Here is a 17,766-nt window from a genome sequence, read left to right as displayed (position 1 = left end):
CACAGGGAGAGGGATCACAGGGTGACCTGCCCGCGGTGCTGTCGCTGTGGGGGAACAGCAGTGGCAGTACGGTGTCCTTTGGTGACATGGATCAGCTCACCTGCAGGATAACGGGGCAGCGTCCCTGTCCCATTGGAGGTGACCGCGTCTCTGGTTTGTCTTCAAGTGCGTGCACCTCGTCCCTCTGCACAGAACGAGCAGAACTCCAGACAAAGGACCCCCACAGAGCCAAGGGGCCACGTCCCGCTGCGCCCAGCTCACGGGTGGACAGGCCTCGGGCTTCCCGGGCTCAGAGGTCCGTCTCTCCTGGTCTGAAACTCCGCCCGCTGGCCCGGCTGAGACGCAAGGGGCCGTGCATCTCCGGGGACAAGTCACCCCGCACTCCGCTCGCCACCCCCACAGCGCACCCGAGGAGGCCCCCAAGGGCCCAGGAACTCCGCAAACGTCCCGGCGGACGAGGGGTGACAGGGCAGCTGGCCTGGATGGGACACTCAGGACCAGCCCATTGCGGTGGCGTCGTTGGTGGTGGTGGTGGTGGTGGGGCGGGGGGGGGGGGGGGTGCCGCCCCCTGCGGCGCATGCGCACATCGAGGCCCGGTCTTGTGCACACGCTCTCCATGGGCCGTGTGCGCGCCCAACCGTGAGCGCAAGACCCCACTGCCCCACGCGGGGTCGATGCTGTCCGCTAGGGAAGCTCGTGCGCCCCCTCCACCCACCGCGGGGGGAGCCCTGGCGTGTCCACGCTCAGCTGGGCTGGGCTGGTCCACATGCAGCCCTCATGGGACAGTTGGGAAACTGAGGCAGGGACTGCCCCCTCCAGGCCTGCCTCGGCCAGGTCTCAAGCCTCCCCTGGGATTTGCCCTGGGGATGAGAACCCCTGAGATCCTAGGGGCCCCTGCTTCCCCGCCTCTCCCCAGTCCTTCCCCCCCCCCCCCACTTCCTCTGGTTCCGCCAGGCCCGCGGCCCAGCTACAGACAGAACTCTCCATGGAGAGCCGGACAGGGTCCCTCACATTAGCATTGTGCCCTCTTCTCCTTCCAAGCTCACAGGACAAGGGTACGAACCGTGTAACCGTGCAAGGGACACCTTTCGCATGTCGCTTTGGGGGCACTGAATTTAGTTTTGAGCAGGAACCTCAACTTTTCGTGTGTGTCCACAGCAGGTGCTACCAAGAGGGCCGAAGACCCGGTGACCACAGTGAGGACAGTGGAGACTGTCGCCCTCACTCAGCCCCAGCGGGCGCCCCTGGGAAGCCAGCTCGGCCACCAGGGCTCCTGATTCTCAGAAAGAAATCAGAAATCCTGAGTGTCATGTGAAATTGCCCAATTTCAAAACCGCTCCACGGGCAAAAAAGCAGTTGTAGGTGAGATTGGGCCCACAGGTTCACAAGGGTCCTGTGTGGGGAGCCCACGTCCCGTAATGGTATCAGGGCTGTCTTGTTCCCGGCTCAGGGCATCCACGGCCAAGTCTGGGGACGTCCCCATGAGGGACCTGGCCCTTCTCGCTGACCGTGGGACACGGAGAGAGACACAGTAGTAGGTATTTTCAGATTTGCAGACATTTGAACTGTAGCTTTCTTAAATCTTGGCTGTAGAACAAACTTACATTTTACATGCACATTTTTTTTAAAAATACGTTTTTATTGATTTTTTTTAGAGAGAGAGAGGAAGGGAGAGATAGAAACATCGATGTGAGAGAGAAACATCAATTGGCTGCCTCCAGCACGCCCCCTACTGGGGATGGAGCCCACAACCCCAGGCATGTGCCCTGACCAGAATCGAACTGGGACCTCTCAGTCCATGGGATGACACTCAATCCACTGAGTCACACTGGCCAGGCCCTTTGTACTCTTAATGGTGTCGTGTTATTGGTGAACAGCAGTTCTTAATTTAAAAAGACGCAGCTTACCAGTTTTTCTACATTATTAGACTACTCTGTGTCCGAAGGGGTCTTTCCCTTCTCCGAGGTCAGGACGTTCCCGTGTTATCTGCCGGAAATGTCATGGCCCTCAGCTTCCGCGTGGAGATCCAAAGCCCACCTGGGACTGATTCTTGCTGTGGCCTGAGGTGCAGTGAGTTTACTCCCGTGGGCACAGGTGGGCCCTGGGCCACCGCTGAGAAGCCTCGTGCCCTCGCTCTGTCCGCCTCTTAGTATAAAATGTGCCAAGCTGGGCAGGTGTGAGCGTCCTCTGGTGCTCGGGGTGAGGCTGAGCTGCTAAAAACGCTACTCCCCTCCCACCAGGGTGGGACCCTGGGCCCCCCTGTGCTGTGCGGGGCGCCCTCGGCGGGCAGGAGCAAACCCAGGGACTCCCCCAGGCTCGAGCCATGTCCCTGGCTTCCTGCCTCCTGCTCTGACCAAGAACCCTCCCGGGGACTGAGACGAGGCAGGGGGATGTCTGTGAATGCTGAGCCCCTGGGTGTGACCGGGCCAGGTGACACTGCCACGCTCTCCAGGAACTGTTCAGAAAGCTGGTGCCCACCACTGCCTGAGCGTCTGACCCCAGCGGGACAAGACTGAGGAGCACCGGGCTCCCACCGTCAGGCCACCGTCACCCAGCTCAACAGTGTGGCCAGCTGCTTGGAGGACTGGAGCGTGGTGGCCGGGGACAGGGCCAGAGAAATGGGTCACAGGACCCCAGTGGCCAAGGTGTGCCACAGGAGGGCCCGGGGTTCCTCTGCAGAGTTCTAGAAACATCTCTTTTTTGGGGAATTAGGTCTCCAGCTTCCTGGCTGGTCCCTCGGGCTAGAACTCAGCTTCCTCCAGGCTGGTGGGTGGAAAGGAGGGGGAGCCCTTCCTTCCCCAAACTAGCCAGCCTGTGCCCCCGAAATCAGGCCCCTGTGACTCCTGCAGTCTGCACTGCACTTCTAGGGGAGGGCACTCACCTGCCCAGAGATTGGGCACTGCAGGGGACGCCCAGGGCCAGGTGGCCAGTGTGGCTGCCCAGACCTCGGCTCAAATGGCCAGACCCAGGAGGCAGGTGGGTGCACCGTGGGACCCCCACTCTGCCCCCAGGACAGACACTGCTGTCACAGGGTCCTGTCGGATGCTCTTGGGTGCCTTGTTAGCAGTAACTTACAGGAGCTGCAGCCAGATCCAGGGGTCGCCCCCTTCTGCCCAAGGAGCAATAACCCCCTGTAGTGGGAAGTGTCTATGGTGGGTCCTGCCCCAGTGGACCCCAGAAGCTTCCAATTAAAAGAGGAAGCCAAGTGTGGCGCCCTGCGCCCCCCCGCAGCCCCTACCCCATCAGTCAGAGGTGGCACCTAGGAGACCCCTCCTGAGGGGTGAAGCAGAGTTCCCTGTGGGGTGTCCTGGGGGGCGAGGTGCAGCCTTTGGCGGGGCCTCAGGCCCAGCACGGGGGTGCAGAGACTCGGGGGACTGGGGCAGGCGGGAGCAGCTCAAGACGTTTGTGCAGCGAACACAGCAGTGGCCCCAGCTCAGGGCGCATCACGGGGCGGGGGACAGTGAGCAGGCGGACATCGTGGCGCGCTGGCACTGCGCTGAGTGCTCGGCACAGGCTGCTGGCCCCGGCCCGCAACCCACGGGAGGCATGTCCCACCAGAATCCCCGCTTTGCAGGGTCCCATCCTCCAGGAGGAGGACGCGGGGCTGCGCAGGGCTCGCCCGCCACGGACCGAGCCGCGGGCGCGAGCAGCAGATTGAAGTCCCGGGCGGCTGGGCGGAGAAGGGAGGGCCCACTAGAGGGCGCTGCGGCGGCGGCGGCCTGGGCCGGGCGCGGTTTGGCCCTCGCGCGCCGCCGTACGCGGTATAAAAGGCGCGGCTCGTGCTCGCGCGTCCTTTCCGGGCGGCGGCGGCGGCGTGCATGGGGCCTGTGCGCGGTGTGCGGGTTCGCGGCCCCGGCGGCCCGGGCCTCGCCGGGCGGGCGGGAGGAGGCGGGAGCGGGGCGGGAGCCGTCGCCCCAGAGGTCCCCGCGGCTCCTCGAGGATGTGACGTTCCTCGGCGCGCTGGGTCACCTGCTCCTGTTTGGCAGGTGCGATTGCCGAGAGGCCGTGGGTGTGGCCGCTCGGGGTGTCCGGCGGGGCCCAGGCCGAGCGCCCCGGGTCCTGCGTCCGGTTCCGCTGCGGCCTGACCTTCCTTCTGCCCACTCGAGCTGAGCGGGGCTAACGGGGCACACTGCCCGCTGGGAGCTCGGGGCCTGGGGGCAGGGCAGCGAATGCAGCGGAGCCCAAGGGTGGAAGGGAGGGGGAGAGACAGACGTCATCCCCGGGCGCCCCTTGCACGCCCCGGCCCCCATCAGGCGTGGAGCCGGCCGCCTGGTGGTCCACGGGGCCGGTCGTGAACTTGGCTTTCTCTTTGGGGAGCTTGCCTGCTGGGAACGGCTGCAAGGGTGCTTGGGGTGCCCGAGAGTGTCCCTTGCAAGCGCAGCCCGTTCTGGGCGACGTGCTCCGTGACTGGAGGGGTGGGGGGGCCCTCTGTGCACACTGCACCCAGAGGCGTTGCAGGTGTGGCTGCTGTGCCCATTTGCGTCATGAGGTGGCAGAGAGCAGAGAGGCTGGTGTTCGCTCAGCGTTCTGGCCGTGAACGTCTGAAGACTGACGGCCTGACACTGGGCGCGGGTGCGGGGAGGCTGGTTTGCGCTGGCAGCCTGAACCCCCAGCTCAAAGCTCCTGCTTCTTCCCCAGCTCTTGGCGGCCCTCCGGTCCCCAGGTTGTCATGCGCCTGGCAGCGGGAGGTAGGAGCCGGTTGCTGGCACAGGGATGAGTGGAAAAGGCGGGTAAGTTTTGGGCTGACCTGGGGAAGATCTGAGCGTTCCTAACGGTCGTGGGGATTGTTTAAAAGTGGCCGAGATTGTCCTTTCCCAGCGTGAGCGGAATGTCCTGGCTCTGAGCAATCCGAGAACTCGAATTCTTTGAGCTGTAAATGTTACAAAATATTCATGGGTGGCTACTCTGCCTCTTAAACCTTTGGACTCAGATACACCAGAAATCTTGTAGGATTTAAACGTTGGAGACGGTGCCACCACCCTCCCCGCTGGCCTGGGGACTTCTGACGTGCTGGGACCTCACTAGGAGCTCCCTGGGAGAGAGGGTGCAGAGACCTCTTAAGGAGGGCCCTCCTGGTTGCGTGGCGATCCCCCAAGTTCTCAAACCCTGAGCCACTGCCAAGGGCTCAGTCTCCACTTTGGGCTGCCCACTGGTCAGAGAGGTGGCTGGGGGGTGCAGTGGCTGCCCTGAAGGTGCTGGACCTGCCGGCACCGCGGACGCAGCTGCTGTGCTGCGCCTGTGGCATCGGGGCAAAGAGGAAGCGGCTATTTCTACGCTCAGTGCTCAGAACAGTGGGCACTAAGAATGGTTTGTGGCCTGACATCCCTCCGCTCCCGGCCGGCTGGCGTTGGTTCCCTTGTGCCCACGCACTCAGACCCGGGCCTGGGCTGCAGTTGAGAACCCAGGCGAGGTCCTGGCTTTTCTCCCTCCTCTGAGGAGGCTGTTCTGGGACTGAGTGAGGGGAGGGTGTGTGGGTGCACATGGTAAACTGGGCGCAGTGGGGTTGGCCTGGGTGGGTGTGCCGTGCAGCCCTGGCTAAGCCACTAGCTGGCATGGAGGCCCTGGGTGGGTGGTCGGGAGCCACGTTGCACGTGGACACTGCCATGTGAAGGAGCAGGAGGGGTTTGGTCAGTTCAGGGGGAGGTGCCAGAGGTTCGCTCCCGGCATTTGCCTGTCGATGAGTCGAAGCCGGGGCCCCCGTGGGCCCCCTCATTGGGCCGTCTGACTCTGCAAATGGTCGTTCCAGCCAAGGGAGTGAGGGCTGCTCTTGGCAACCCCCCTGGGGTGACAGGCGTGACCCAGCTGTCCTCGTCCCCTCAGGTGGAGAGCTCAGTGCTGTCACAGCCAGTCAGGATTAGATCAGTGGTTCTCTACAGGGACAGCTTGTGTGACCCTCCCAGGACATGGTGGGGGCCACTGTCTGAGGGTCTCAAATGGGTGGGTGCTGCTGGCATCTAGTGGGCAGGGGCCAGGGTTGGTACAGTGCACAGCAGGACCCCAGATGTCGATAGTGCTGAGGTTGACCTGCCCTGCTGTGGAATCCCATCGGAAGGCCTGGCCAGGGCTCACCCTCTTCCCTTTCTCAGACCGGAGGCCGAGGAGGGGCGTGGGCCTGGCCCGGTGCAGCCGCTCAGTGGGACGGACTGCAAGTGTGGCTCAGTCACCCAGGACTCCTTCAGGACAGGTAGGTTGGGGGTGCGGCTCGCTGGGGTCAGAACCTCTGCACGCTCACAGTGGACACTGGTTTGCCAGAATCGGGCTGGGGGCCCAGTGTGGATTATCCTCACTTGGGGGAGGAGTCAGCTCATCATCTGATTGGAGCTGGCTGGCCTTTGACTTGGGAAAGGGTCTGCCCTTCAGCCCTGCCACCTAAGGGAGGGGTGCTGTGTGCCCCCAGTGATGCCCGCGGTGCTCGTCCTCTGCCGCTTTCTCACCCACACTGGGCACAGCAGCTTCTTCCGAGTGCGGCTTGGCAGTGTCTTCCCCAGGCTAAGAGTGACCTTACGCGTGGGGGGGACCCTGTGATCCCAGCACTTCTGCTCCAGGTCTTGTGGGTGTGCCCTCGGGGGTTAGTTTGTTAGCCGATGGTGAGAGCCCCCCTAGACCTCGGGAAGCAGGGTGGGTGGCTGGCTGCTGGCCTGGGCCACCGTGCCCGTGTGACGGTGCGCTGGCTCTTGGTTGCTGCGTCACAAGTTGCCTGGAAGCAGCCACGTTCATACCTCACTTTCTGAGCTCGGGAGCGGCCTGGCTGGGTTTCTCCTGGGACTGGTGTCGGGTTGGCAGGAGAAGCCGCTTCTAAGATGGCACAGTCTGGCTGCCGCCGGCTTCCCGGGGAGCCAGCGGGGCTGGGCAGGGCCTGGCAGGGCAGAGTTGTACCCTCCTTCACCTCTGTGCCCTTGGCCCAGGTGTGGGGAGGGAGCAGCTTCGTTGTGAGAACCGACACCTGGACCTTGTGGCTCTTGCTGCTACTGAGCAGCCATCGGGTTTTGCCTGCCTGTCCTTGGCACTGGCGCTTGGTTTTGCGCGACTTGTCTACAGGGTGACATGGCATGGCCGGAAGTGAGTGGGCCTGGCTGTCAGGAGTGTGGGGTGGCTCGGCTGGCAGTTGTGGGGTGCAGAGGGGCCTGTCCTGGTTGGTAGTGGGGCGTGACGTTGCCTCAGGCCTGAGGGCTTCTCTCCTTGGCGCTTTGAACTTTCACTGGCTGTTACTTTCGACACGAATTCACCAGAAGTCGAATTACACCAGAAGTCGGGTGGCGAGTGGAGGGTTGAGAAGAGGGGGCTGGGGTTGGCCATCTGGGGAGAAGGCGGCAGTGGGTTGAGGGGGCTTCCGCAGCCGTGTCTGTGTCCAGAAACCATCTCTGCTCTACCCTCCTGAGGGCAGGAGGTTTGCCGAGGCGAGAAGGTTGTGGTCCAGCACGGTGACACGCTGGGAGGCAGGGGTCACCTCTGGTCTTCTGTCTGCAGGTGGGGGCCCTGCTGGACCGGCCCAGGCGCCGTCCTCAGTTCTGGAGCTTCTGGAAGTGAGCGGAGAGCCTGGGAGGGGCTGCCTGACGCCCCACAGCCTGCAGGGCAGCAGCTGCGGCAGCCCCGGGCCCTCGGTGCGGAGGGTCTGCGGGAGCCTTCCGACGGAACCAGCACATCATCGCAAGGGGTGCGGGGTAGCCCTGCAGTTGTGTGGGGGGTGTATACACGATTCTTACAATAAAGTAATCCATGTTTATTTACAATGTGATGATTCGTGCACTGATACCAACTACAGCGTACGCTAGAGAAGGAAAGTTGCGAGACTGCATCTAGTGCAGTTGATTTATTCTGTCTGCTGCACCGCTCACCTCGGGCCTGTCCATGCCCGTTGAGTTATGGTGACAGGTGTTTCTCACCACACATGAAGACCACACACCAGACAAATGTGTTCACTGTGAGTCAGCCTCACAGGTCCTGTGACCCCCATCCAGAGTATTTGAGTGGCTGAGGGCATCCTGCCACATCAACAGCGTTGAGAGGTGGTCCCTCCCGGGCCAGGGCCTTGACTTCAGGGACAGAGCATAGATGGACTCAGTCCTAGAAGGTTCTCGGTGTCCGAGCCTCGTACAACCAGGACCGGCAGCTGGTGTGTCCGCCCTGAACTTTCAGGCAAACACCCCTTCTCCTGTGATCTCGAGGTGTCGGGAACTTACCTCCATGGTTTTCAGACCGTCCTTTGCATCCAGTCTGGCCTTAGCGGCTCGCCTGCTTTTTGCTTGGTCGCGTGCTGCTTGGCTTTCTGGCTCCCGGGCCTGTGGGTGCCTGGGCGCCACCCTGCATCACGGGAAATCTGCGAAGCTGCCTTCAGCTGCTGGCGAGCTGTGCGAGGGGCTCCGGGAGCTCCCTTTCCGGGCCTCACACTGGGCACACGGGGAGCATCCCAGCTGTGACGGCGCAGGCGCGCCTCCAGCATCGCTAGTGCCCCTGCGCGGTCCCCAGGCCCGCTTCCTGGACAGGGCGAGGACGCGGGCTGGGGGTGCACGTGCAAACGGAGTTAACACGCGACACATTCATGACAGAGCCTAAATTTTTATGATACCTCTACATTGTTCAGTTGTGAATTCTCTCAAACTGTGGCAGATAAAGATTTCCGGGAAATCTGAAAAAAAAAAAATCCACGTCTAAGTGGCCCACAGCTCACAGTCAAGCTGTGGCCTTGGTGAGCAGAGTCCGCTGTCCAGAGCCCATGACCCTGAACTGGAAATCTCGGTGGGAAAGTTGCTTTGATGAATACAGGGTGAGGTTTAAAGGTTAGTACTGAGCCCGGCCGGTGTGGCTCAGTGGTTGAGCACGGACCCTACACCAAGAGGTTGCTGGTTCGATTCCCGCTCAGGGCACACGCCCAGGTGGTGGGCCGGATCCCCAGTGGGGCCGTGCAGGAGGCGGCCCGTCGATGTTCTTGCTCATGTCTCTCTCCCTCTCACTTCCTCTCTCTAAAATCAATAAAGGAAAAAAGAATTTTAAGGTTAGTAGTAAGAATACGGTTATTAAAGTTGAAATTTTAGACCGTGTTTTATGCAAAGTAAATGGAAAGATTTAATGCCTTTTCCTTTGGGGAAAGTGTGTGTTAACACGGGACTCCGTTGGTCTTGAATAAACCACCTTGACGCAGTTTCCCGTGTGACAGGCTGAGTCTGGAACATGAAGTGTTCTCCCTAGGGGGACCCCTGGGGGAGGGGGTGTCGGGCCCCAGGGTGCACGGCTTCCCGCTGGGGAGGGGCAGGGGGGAAGCGCAGATGACGGGATTTACATCCAGTGGTTCGTTAGTGAAGAGTCCTGGGGGGCTGCGCTGTTGGGAGCAGGAGACGGCCCGGTGGCCGCTGACCGCTGACCGCTGCAGCCCTTCCTGCTGGTCCAGCTCCACCCGCCCCTCCGGCCCCGTCCACGTGGGCTGCTCCTCGGTGCTTCAGGAACCACAAAGGAAGGTCAGGTCCACACGCCATCACCCCACCCCCGCATCCTGGTGAACTACCTCAGCCGGGCTGCAGGAGGTGAGGGGCCGGGCAGGGCCCCGGGACCCGCCGAGGCCTCCAGCGCCCCAGGACAGGGCAGCCCCGCTTCCGTGCCTGGGCTGCGGGGGGTGGTCGCGCGGCGAGGGGCAGGGGTCCGGGGCAGGGTGGGGGCGCTCCAGTGAACTCACAGAAAAGCTATTTATTTACATCAGATATTCCTGAAAGTAACAAAACCCAACTGGGCCTGGGTGGGCCCCTTGGCCAGCCGTTGGTCAGGCTCAGGTCCTGCCCTCCCTCTTCCGGCTAAATGTCCGTCCATCTGGGCTGCTGGGCCCTGGGGAGGGGAGGGGTGTGGCGAAGGAACTGGGATCACAGGGACGCCTGAGCGGGAGCAGCCCGGGCCCAGCTCCTGCTGCCTGTCCTGTCCGGCCCAAGGCGAGGGCGGCGGCAGGACCCTGGTGAGCGGGGGGCAGGCCCCTGGAGACCCTGCACTGTCGCCGTCAGGAGTACTGGGTGTTGGAGATCTTCTTCCACAGCAGGGTCTTGAGGTGGCTGAGCACCAGCGCGTGGTGGGCCTCCACCTGGCTGGCCAGCCCGCTCAGCGTGGTGCAGGCGCGCAGCTGCCTGCTCAGCTCCTCGCGCAGGTCCGGCGGGGCGCCGGGCAGCAGGTAGGCCCGCAGCAGCTCGCACACCTTGGCCAGGTTGGGCTGGATGAGGTCGCCCTTGCACTGCCGCGTGAGCGGGTCGCAGGGCGCCCGGCAGTCGCGCCCGTAGGTGCAGTCCGAGCTGTGCTCGCAGCGGCGGCCCTGCAGGAAGCGGCGCACGGTGGCCTCGGGCGCCACCTGCTGCAGGTCGGCCATCCTGAAGTCGTACTGGGCCGTGTAGCCCACGTTGGCCAGCGTGGTCTCGCACATGTAGAAGGTCCCGTAGGCGCCGTGGAACAGCTCCTCCACGAACTCCAGCAGGCCGATGGCGATCTTGGCCCGCCAGGGCCACGCGGGGCCCAGCCACTGCTGCAGCGTGTGGTGCAGGGCGGGGGGCAGCAGCGGGCGCAGCAGGGGCGGGAGCGTGGCCCCCGGCCAGGAGCCGTGCGGGACGCCCTCGGTGATGTACAGGTCCCCGCAGAAGCCCAGCAGCCGGGAGGCGTGCTCCTTCTCCTGCAGGGACAGCAGCAGCAAGAACTCGTTCCGCTGCAGCAGGGCCCACACCGACTTGGCCTCGGCCAGCGACACCCTGCTGTCCCTGTTGAAGTCGGCCATAAGCAGGACCTGTCCAACCAGCGCGGGCAGGGAGGGCAGGTCTCCCAGGTTCGCCTGACGTTTGGGACCAAAAGAAAGGGGGACAGTGGTTTCAGAGTCAGCGCACGCCGAGGTGGCAGGATGCAAGCCGCGGTGTGGCCCTGCCAGGCCCTCGGGTGCCAGCTGGGTGGGCTGCATGCGGGACCCAGCGCGTCGGACAGCGTAGGAGGGCCCAGCCTCCAACTGCCACCTCCTGGAAGCCCACCCTGACTACCCACGCACCTGCATCTCTCCTGGAGCTGTTGCGAGGGACTGTGTCCCCATGTCTCCACCAGTGCCAGGGGACTGAGGTGGGCACCTCAGCACAGAGGTGAGAGCCTGCTGGGTAGGGCCAGTCGCTTCTCAGATGCTCTCACCCCACCTCCCGTGCACACACAGCTCCCTGCTCTCCCCTACGGATGCCCCGGGAGCAGGGTGCTGCCCCCTAGTGGGTAGTCCCTGAGCGAAGGTCTGTTTGGAGCTGGAGGGCGAGCCAGACGCCGGGCCAGCCCATATGGCCCCCACCCAGCCTGCCTCCTGCTCTGTGCACACATCCCTGGGGATGACCTGGAGAGCCAGCTGACCTTGAGAAAGCTGAGCGTCATCTCCCGGAACTCTTTAATCGAGGTGCCCCGCGTGGGCTTGTCGAACAGCACCAGCTCCCGCCGGGGGGCCACGTCCGGCCCGGCCTTGGGGTGCAGGCTCTCCTCAATGCCACACTTGATGGTCACCTCCTTGCCCTGCCAGAGCCCGCTGTACACCTGCATGGGCCACAGGGATCCTTGGGTAGGTCCCTCTCCCGCTGCAGACACGGAGGGAGGGTCTTGGGCACGGCCCTGGGCCTGACCCCGCCGAGCTCACCTGCTGGCCGGGGGCGGAGGACAGGCAGGTCCTCCACTCCACCTTGTGCGGCTGGCACAGGTCCTGGCAGAGGGAGCCCGAGATGATGCCCTTGCGGTACTGGTCACACTAGGAGAGGAGGAACACGCTGCAACTGGACTCCTGCCCTGGCCCCTCCGAGCCCGCCCCTCCCTTCACACTGCACCCCCGGGCAGCAGGCCGAGGCCGCAGCACTCAGAGGGCAGCCTCCAGCCACACGCCTGGCACCTGAAGCCCCCTGGTCCCAGAGTCAGCGTCTGCCCCGCCCACCATCCCCGCCGTCCTGCAAGGTGCCAAGCTCCTGAGTGCTCCTGTTCTCCCGTGCGGCCCCTGGGGGCTGATGCGGGGCCCATGACGGGCTCGCCGCTGTCCGGTGCCCAGCGCAGAGGCCAACAGCCCGCCGCGCCCTGGCCAGCTGGGTGATATGGGTGGGCTGCCGTGCCCTCCCCCTGCGAGGCAGGAGCTCCTCCAGCACCCATCAGGCTGTCTGTGCCTGCAGCCTGCTCCCCGGGTGTGCAGGGGAAGCTCTCCTGTCTCAGGAATCACTTCAGCCCCGAGCGGCCGCCGTCCCCGCGCAGGAACAAGGAGGCCGGGAGGTGGCTGAGTCAGCTCCTTCCCTCTGGAGCGAATTCCCCGCGCACACATTGCCATGGAGCCCAGGGCCTGGCCGGCCGGGCCCACAGGAAGGCGAGGCAGGGAGTGAGCGGAACACAGCACCCCCCACGCGGGACGGAGGGCGGGCCAGGGATGAAAACCAGCCTGGGCCGGGGCCTCGGCCGTGCGCACCATGAAGGAGGCCTCTGTGCGTGAAGATGGCAGCCGTTCAAGACAGAAAAGAACAGAAAACCACAGGCTCCTCTCCACCACCCGCAGGGAGGTCCTCCACCCCAGGGGTCTGCCCTGCCCCACAGCCTGGGGCCCGCCAGGGCGGGGCGGCCTGCACAGACGCTGAGGCTGGCGCTGTCCAGCGGTGTCCAGAGGTGCGGGGCTCTGCGGCCCATCAGCCTGGAGCCACCCATGTCACCTCCTTTCCTGTCTGCAAGCTGGGCCGTGGGGGGACTCAGGGAGCACCACCAGCCCAGCACCCAGAGGCCTGTGCGCACCTGACCCCAACCCCGGGCCCTGCCCTTGATGCGTGGCCTTGGGCACACTGTGGAACCGCTCGGACGGCTGGTGGACGGGAACAGCAGGCTGGTCCTCTGGAGAGGGGGGATGTCCCCACAGCCCCGGACAGACGTAGGCCTCGGGAGAACTGGGCTCGGTGAGGAGACCCCTGCCCGCTGGCCGGGCCAGGGCACTGGAAAACGGAGGCCGCGGCCTCCTCCTGGCGGGAGGGACACATGCCCCCTCTGCTCCCAGTGGCCCCTCGGCCGTCTTCACGATGGGGTCGGGGCTGCCGGGGCACAGGAAGTGCTCAGAAAGCCCTGGCACACTGCACCCCACAGCCAGCCCCCCAGCTCGCGCCTCCTCCAGCGCCACTGGGAGACCCGTCCACCCGCTGCCCTCACGCCGATGCCGCGCCTGCTCCCCGGCCCTCGGCCGACGCTCTGCCGCCCGCTGCCCGGCCCACCCTGGACCTCCCAGCAGCACCCACGCCCCACCCGAACTGTCCCAGCCAGCCCTCTGCAAGTCCGGTCAGATGGGCTCCCCCACTCCGGACCCCTCCCCACCCCCATCTCGAAACTTGCCCAAATTTGGCACCCAAGGGACCTTGTCCAGGGCAGACCTGCCCAAGGCCTTCGGGCTGGCTTCAGTCATCACACAGGACCCCAGACGGGTGCCCCTCGCCTTCCGACGCAGCAGGAGCTCCCGGCACCCAGCGGCGGTGGGGCCAGTGCAGGCCAGTTCAAAGCCTGGGTCTCCCCAACGCCACAAACCATGGCTGTGCCCCAGGCGGGGGCTCTGAGGACCTCACCCGGCCACCTCTTTTGATGGACCCTCGTCCCCAGGGCCCTCAAGGTCACTAACATCTGTCTGTTTCCATCCCTCTCCCACACATCTGGAGTCTGCCCATCTGTCCGTCCCCAGCCACCGGCCTGTGCTCCCCTGGGAGCCTCCAGCGGCCTCCCACAGTCCTGCCCTCCTGCCACCACCAGCCAGAGGGCCCTCTGAAAACCACCCGCAGGGCCTCTGAGAAAGGCCACCCCCGCCTGTGGGCCAGCGCCGGGAGGTGTGGAGCCCGCACACCCACCGGGGGACACTTACGATGACCGCCTGGCAGACGTGCCCACGGCACAGCTCCGCGTAGGACGAGTAGTTCACGTAGGCCAGCCAGCTGCCCGCAAAGACGCCCAGCCACACCAGAAAGACGTACCTGACCCTGAGGCCCGGGAGCCGGCCCTGCTGGGGGAGGGACACAGGAAGCGGCACATTCGGGGTGCGTTACCCCCTCACAGACCCGGCCCGCCCACCCCAGCCTGCAGGACTGCCCACAGCCCAGGGCGGTCTGCGATCTGTCTTCCTCCCGCTCCGGCCACCCACTCGGGGGTGGGGGCAGGTGCCAGACCTCCAAATCAGTTTGAAAATGGGGGGGCGTGCCCTGGCCGGTTTGGCTCAGCGGTTAGAGCATCGGCCTGCGGTCCGGAGAGACCCAGGTTCAGTTCCCGCTAAGGGCATGTGTCTAGGTTGCAGTTTGTCCCCGGCCCTGGTTGGTTGTGCGGGTGACAACCAATCGATGTCTCTCTCTCACATCGATGTTTCTCTTTCTCTCTCTCTCTTCCTCCCACTCTGTCTGAAGATAAATATAAAAATATACTCAGGGGAGGATTTTTTTAAAAATCTTCAATTTGTTATAAAAAAAGAAAAGGGGGATACAGGGTCGTCAACTATTCTGCTGAACAAAGGGTTTTTTTTCTGTATTGATTTTAGAGAGAGAGGAAGGGAGAGAGAGAGAGAGATGGAAACATCGATTGGCCGCCTCCTGCACGCCCCCCACTAGAGATTTGACCCACAACCTGGACATGTGCTCAACCAGGAATCGAACCGGCGACCTCTTGGTGCAGGGGTTGACACTCAGCCACTGAACCACACCGGCCGGGCTGAATAAAGATTTTTGTGGTTTTCTTTTTCAACAAATGTCCCTCCTGTCTTGCCCTCATTTCATGACATGTGTCCTCTGCACAAGGGCAGGCTGGAGAGTCACGAGGCATGCATCCCGTCCTCCGGATGGCCCCAGGCTTGTGGGAGGGATGGGCTTGCAGAGGGCCGCCCGGCCGGCCGCACAGTGGGCCTGAGCCCTGGAGACACGGCCTCGCACACCCATGTGCACGGCAGCGTATTCCCAACAGCCACAGTGGGACACAACCCAAGTGCCGTTGACAGAAGACTGGATGAAGAGGAAGGTGCCCCGGCAGAGGAAGGAAGGAATGAAGCCGCTACAGCGTGCATGAGCCTCGAAGGACCAGTCCTGGGCGGTCCCACTCATTCGAGGTCCCAGAGGACTGAGAGCCACAGACAGGAAGTGGACCGTGGGTGCCGGGGCTGGGGGAGGGGCGGGCGGGCGTTTCCTGGGACAGAGTCAGGTGGGAGGGTGGACGGTCCTGGAGGGGACGTGGCGGCTGCACCACAGTGAGCGCCCGACACCGCCGAGCTGTGCCCTGGGACAGGCGCAGAAGGTCAGCGTGGGGTTACATGTAATTTACCACAATACAGAACAGCGAAGACACGCAGCCCCCGCCTCGCGGCCAGAGGCTCGGTCCCTGACGTCCAGGCGGCCAGAAGCTGCTTCCCCGCATGCTCCATCCCCTGGCAGCGCCCCCAGGTCACACGTGGAATCCCAGAGCCCCCCGCAGGTGGGCCGGGCGCTGTCTCCCGCGCAGCCCCTAGCCCTGATTCAGGGGCACCACTCCCTGTCCTGGCAAATCACGGCCTCTCAGGCTGCTGTCCAGGAGCAGTGGCCGAGCCCCAGGGGCCAGGAGAGCAGGGGCCCAGGGCTTCGGGCCAGCAGAGGAAGCACCGACGTCAGCCTGGCCACGCACCCATGGACTGGGCAGCAGCTCGTCTGGGCCTGGTCAGCAGGGGCTGGGGCTGCCCTGAGACATGGGCCACCAGCTCCACCGAGGACGGCTGCTCCCTGGCACCCACGCACACGCCGGCTGCCCAGGAGGGCTGCAGTGGTGGGGGGCGGGGGGCGCCTCAGAGGCCGCGGAGGAGCAGCGGGCTGGGTGGGCCGGGAGCAGACAGAGGGCTGGGCCCCAGGCCCGCTAGTCCCGGACACTCCATCTGTTTCCGTGAGATTTGTTCACAAGGAAAACAGGAAGGCAGAGAGAGGGGGTGGGGGCGGGGCAGCCGGGGGCACTGTGGCGGGACAGGGTCCAAGACTTCCCACTGGTGGTGAGCAACGCCCCTGGGTAGTGGTGGGCAGGGCCTGGGTGGGCTTCCGCGCTGGGGTCCTGGGGGGACAGGAGGGCAGTAGCCAGCCCTGGAGCGGGCGGGGCGGGCTTCACAGAGCCTCACAGGAGCGTAGAGCCCCTCCCCTGCCCCACCTCCCCCTCCAAGGCCTTCTGTGGTGGCCCTCCCACACACTGACCCCACCTGGCTGGCTCCGCCTGACCCCAGGTCCTCATCTTCCATGGGCACTTCCTCCAGGAGCAGCCCTGACCCCCATCCCCCACCCTGCCCCTGCCCAGGTGGGTGAGCCCGGGAGGGGCAGGCCTTGCTCCTGAGGAGCCAGTGAGGGTAGGGAGGGGGGACAGTCACAGCACAACGGTCTGTGGCCCCGGTGGCCCCGGGCTGGCTCTGACCCAGGAGTGTTTCACAGGCGGGGAAACCGAGGATCAGTGTGTCCCCAACACTAAGAGATGGCAAGGCTCAGCCCACGGGGACCCACTGGAACCCCTCTGCCATTCCTGGGCCACCCTTGCAGTGGTCCCGGCCTTCCATCAGAGATGGGGGTCAGGGCACACTCCACCTCCCGCGTCAGGGTGGGCCCTCCGGGCCCTCAGCGCCCCACGTGCCCCGGGTGGGTGGCACCACACACCGAAACCCTGGGCGGGCAGGGGGCGCATCTGGCACAGACACGAGACCCGCGTGTTCCCGGGCTCCCACACCTCACTTCTTCCCAGAGGGGAGCAGCTGAGGACAGCGGGGCCCTGGGCCAAGGATGCCACCCCGGCAGGAACCCTCCTGTCCTGTAAGGCGTCACAGGGCCTCCCATATGGGCCTGGCTCAAACCACCCACAGCCGAGGTGACGGGGTGCCCCGGCAGCTGGCACCCGAGGCGGCCTGGGCCTCCTGGGCGAGACCGAGGGCTCTGGCGAGGACACCCCTCGGCAAGGTCAGCGTGGGGTCAGGGCACACCCTAGACCGGCTGGCGGGGGATGGATGACCCAGGGAGGTTCTGCCTGTCTGTCCTGCGCCTATCTGTGCCCCAAGTTTTCCGCAACAGAAAAATCAACCTCATCTTAGTGGAGGAAAGAGGACGTTTCGGTGTGGTTTCTGGGCCTCTGGGAGCAGGGTCCAGCACGAGGGGGTGGGGCCTTCTCCAACCCCAGGAGCAGGGCCGCCTCCCCCAGCAGGGGCGCCGCCGGCCCCTCCCTCGCCCCGGCCACACTGCCCGCTCGGGCCCCGCGCGGCCCCCAGCCCCACCCGCGGCCACTCGCCCCGAGTCTGGAATCCTGCCCCGGCCCCATCCCCCCGGCGCCGGACGCCACGCGCCGCCGCTGCCCGCGCAGCGAGGGCGCCGGGCCAGGGCCGGGCCGCGCCTACCTGCAGGCCCTTGGAGAAGGGGCAGAAGAGCACCAGGTGCGCCAGGCGCCGCAGCCGCCGCATGGTGGGCGCCCGGCCGGTGCGCGGGCCCGGCTCGGCTCGGCCTCAGCCCCGCGGGCCGGCCCGCAACGGCCGCGCTCCCGCCGCCCGCCGCGCGCGCTCGTCCGCCGCGTCCCCGCGAGGCGCGCTCCTCCGCCGGCGGCCCAGGGGCGGTGCTGGGGGCGCGCGGGGGCGAGGGAAGGGGGGCTGGGAGGGGGTGCTGGGGGCACGCGGGGGAGAGGGGGAGGGAGGAAGGAGGGCTGGGAGGGGGTGCTGGGGGCGCGCGGGGGAGAGGGAAGGGGGGCTGGGAGGGGGTGCTGGGGGCGCGCGGGGGAGAGGGAAGGGGGGCTGGGAGGGGGTGCTGGGGGCGCGCGGGGGCGAGCGGG

At 65.1% G+C, this 17,766-nt stretch overlaps 1 protein-coding gene, 1 long non-coding RNA gene and 2 other non-coding genes across 4 annotated transcripts; 3 read left to right on the top strand and 1 right to left on the bottom strand.

Annotated features, from left to right (window-relative positions):
- The first annotated feature begins 3,890 nt into the window (after window positions 1-3,890).
- Window positions 3,891-7,723, top strand: LOC118629398. The gene is made up of 4 exons (XR_004959470.1): window positions 3,891-3,986; window positions 4,639-4,730; window positions 6,087-6,184; window positions 7,468-7,723. It is a non-coding gene; the product is annotated as an uncharacterized LOC118629398 (long non-coding RNA).
- On the top strand, window positions 4,437-4,564 carry LOC118630367. The gene has a single exon (XR_004959605.1). It is a non-coding gene; the product is annotated as a small nucleolar RNA SNORA17 (small nucleolar RNA).
- LOC118630359 lies at window positions 5,190-5,325 on the top strand. Its single transcript, XR_004959599.1, has one exon. It is a non-coding gene; the product is annotated as a small nucleolar RNA SNORA43 (small nucleolar RNA).
- Window positions 7,724-9,736: 2,013 nt separating the features above from the next.
- On the bottom strand, window positions 9,737-17,404 carry DIPK1B (divergent protein kinase domain 1B). The gene is made up of 5 exons (XM_036260413.1): window positions 17,342-17,404; window positions 13,841-13,975; window positions 11,618-11,725; window positions 11,341-11,517; window positions 9,737-10,792 (listed from the first exon to the last, which is right to left on the bottom strand). Exons 1-5 carry the CDS (start codon window positions 17,402-17,404, stop codon window positions 9,980-9,982), a joined length of 1,296 nt encoding a protein of 431 aa, XP_036116306.1. The 3' UTR covers window positions 9,737-9,979.
- Between the last annotated feature and the right edge of the window lie 362 nt (window positions 17,405-17,766).

This window comes from Molossus molossus, unplaced genomic scaffold, assembly GCF_014108415.1.
Source record: "Molossus molossus isolate mMolMol1 unplaced genomic scaffold, mMolMol1.p scaffold_m16_p_14, whole genome shotgun sequence".
Classification (NCBI taxonomy): Eukaryota; Metazoa; Chordata; class Mammalia; order Chiroptera; family Molossidae; genus Molossus; species Molossus molossus.
Note: the sequence above shows the minus strand (reverse complement) of the source record. Positions and strands in the feature narration are given on the sequence as shown.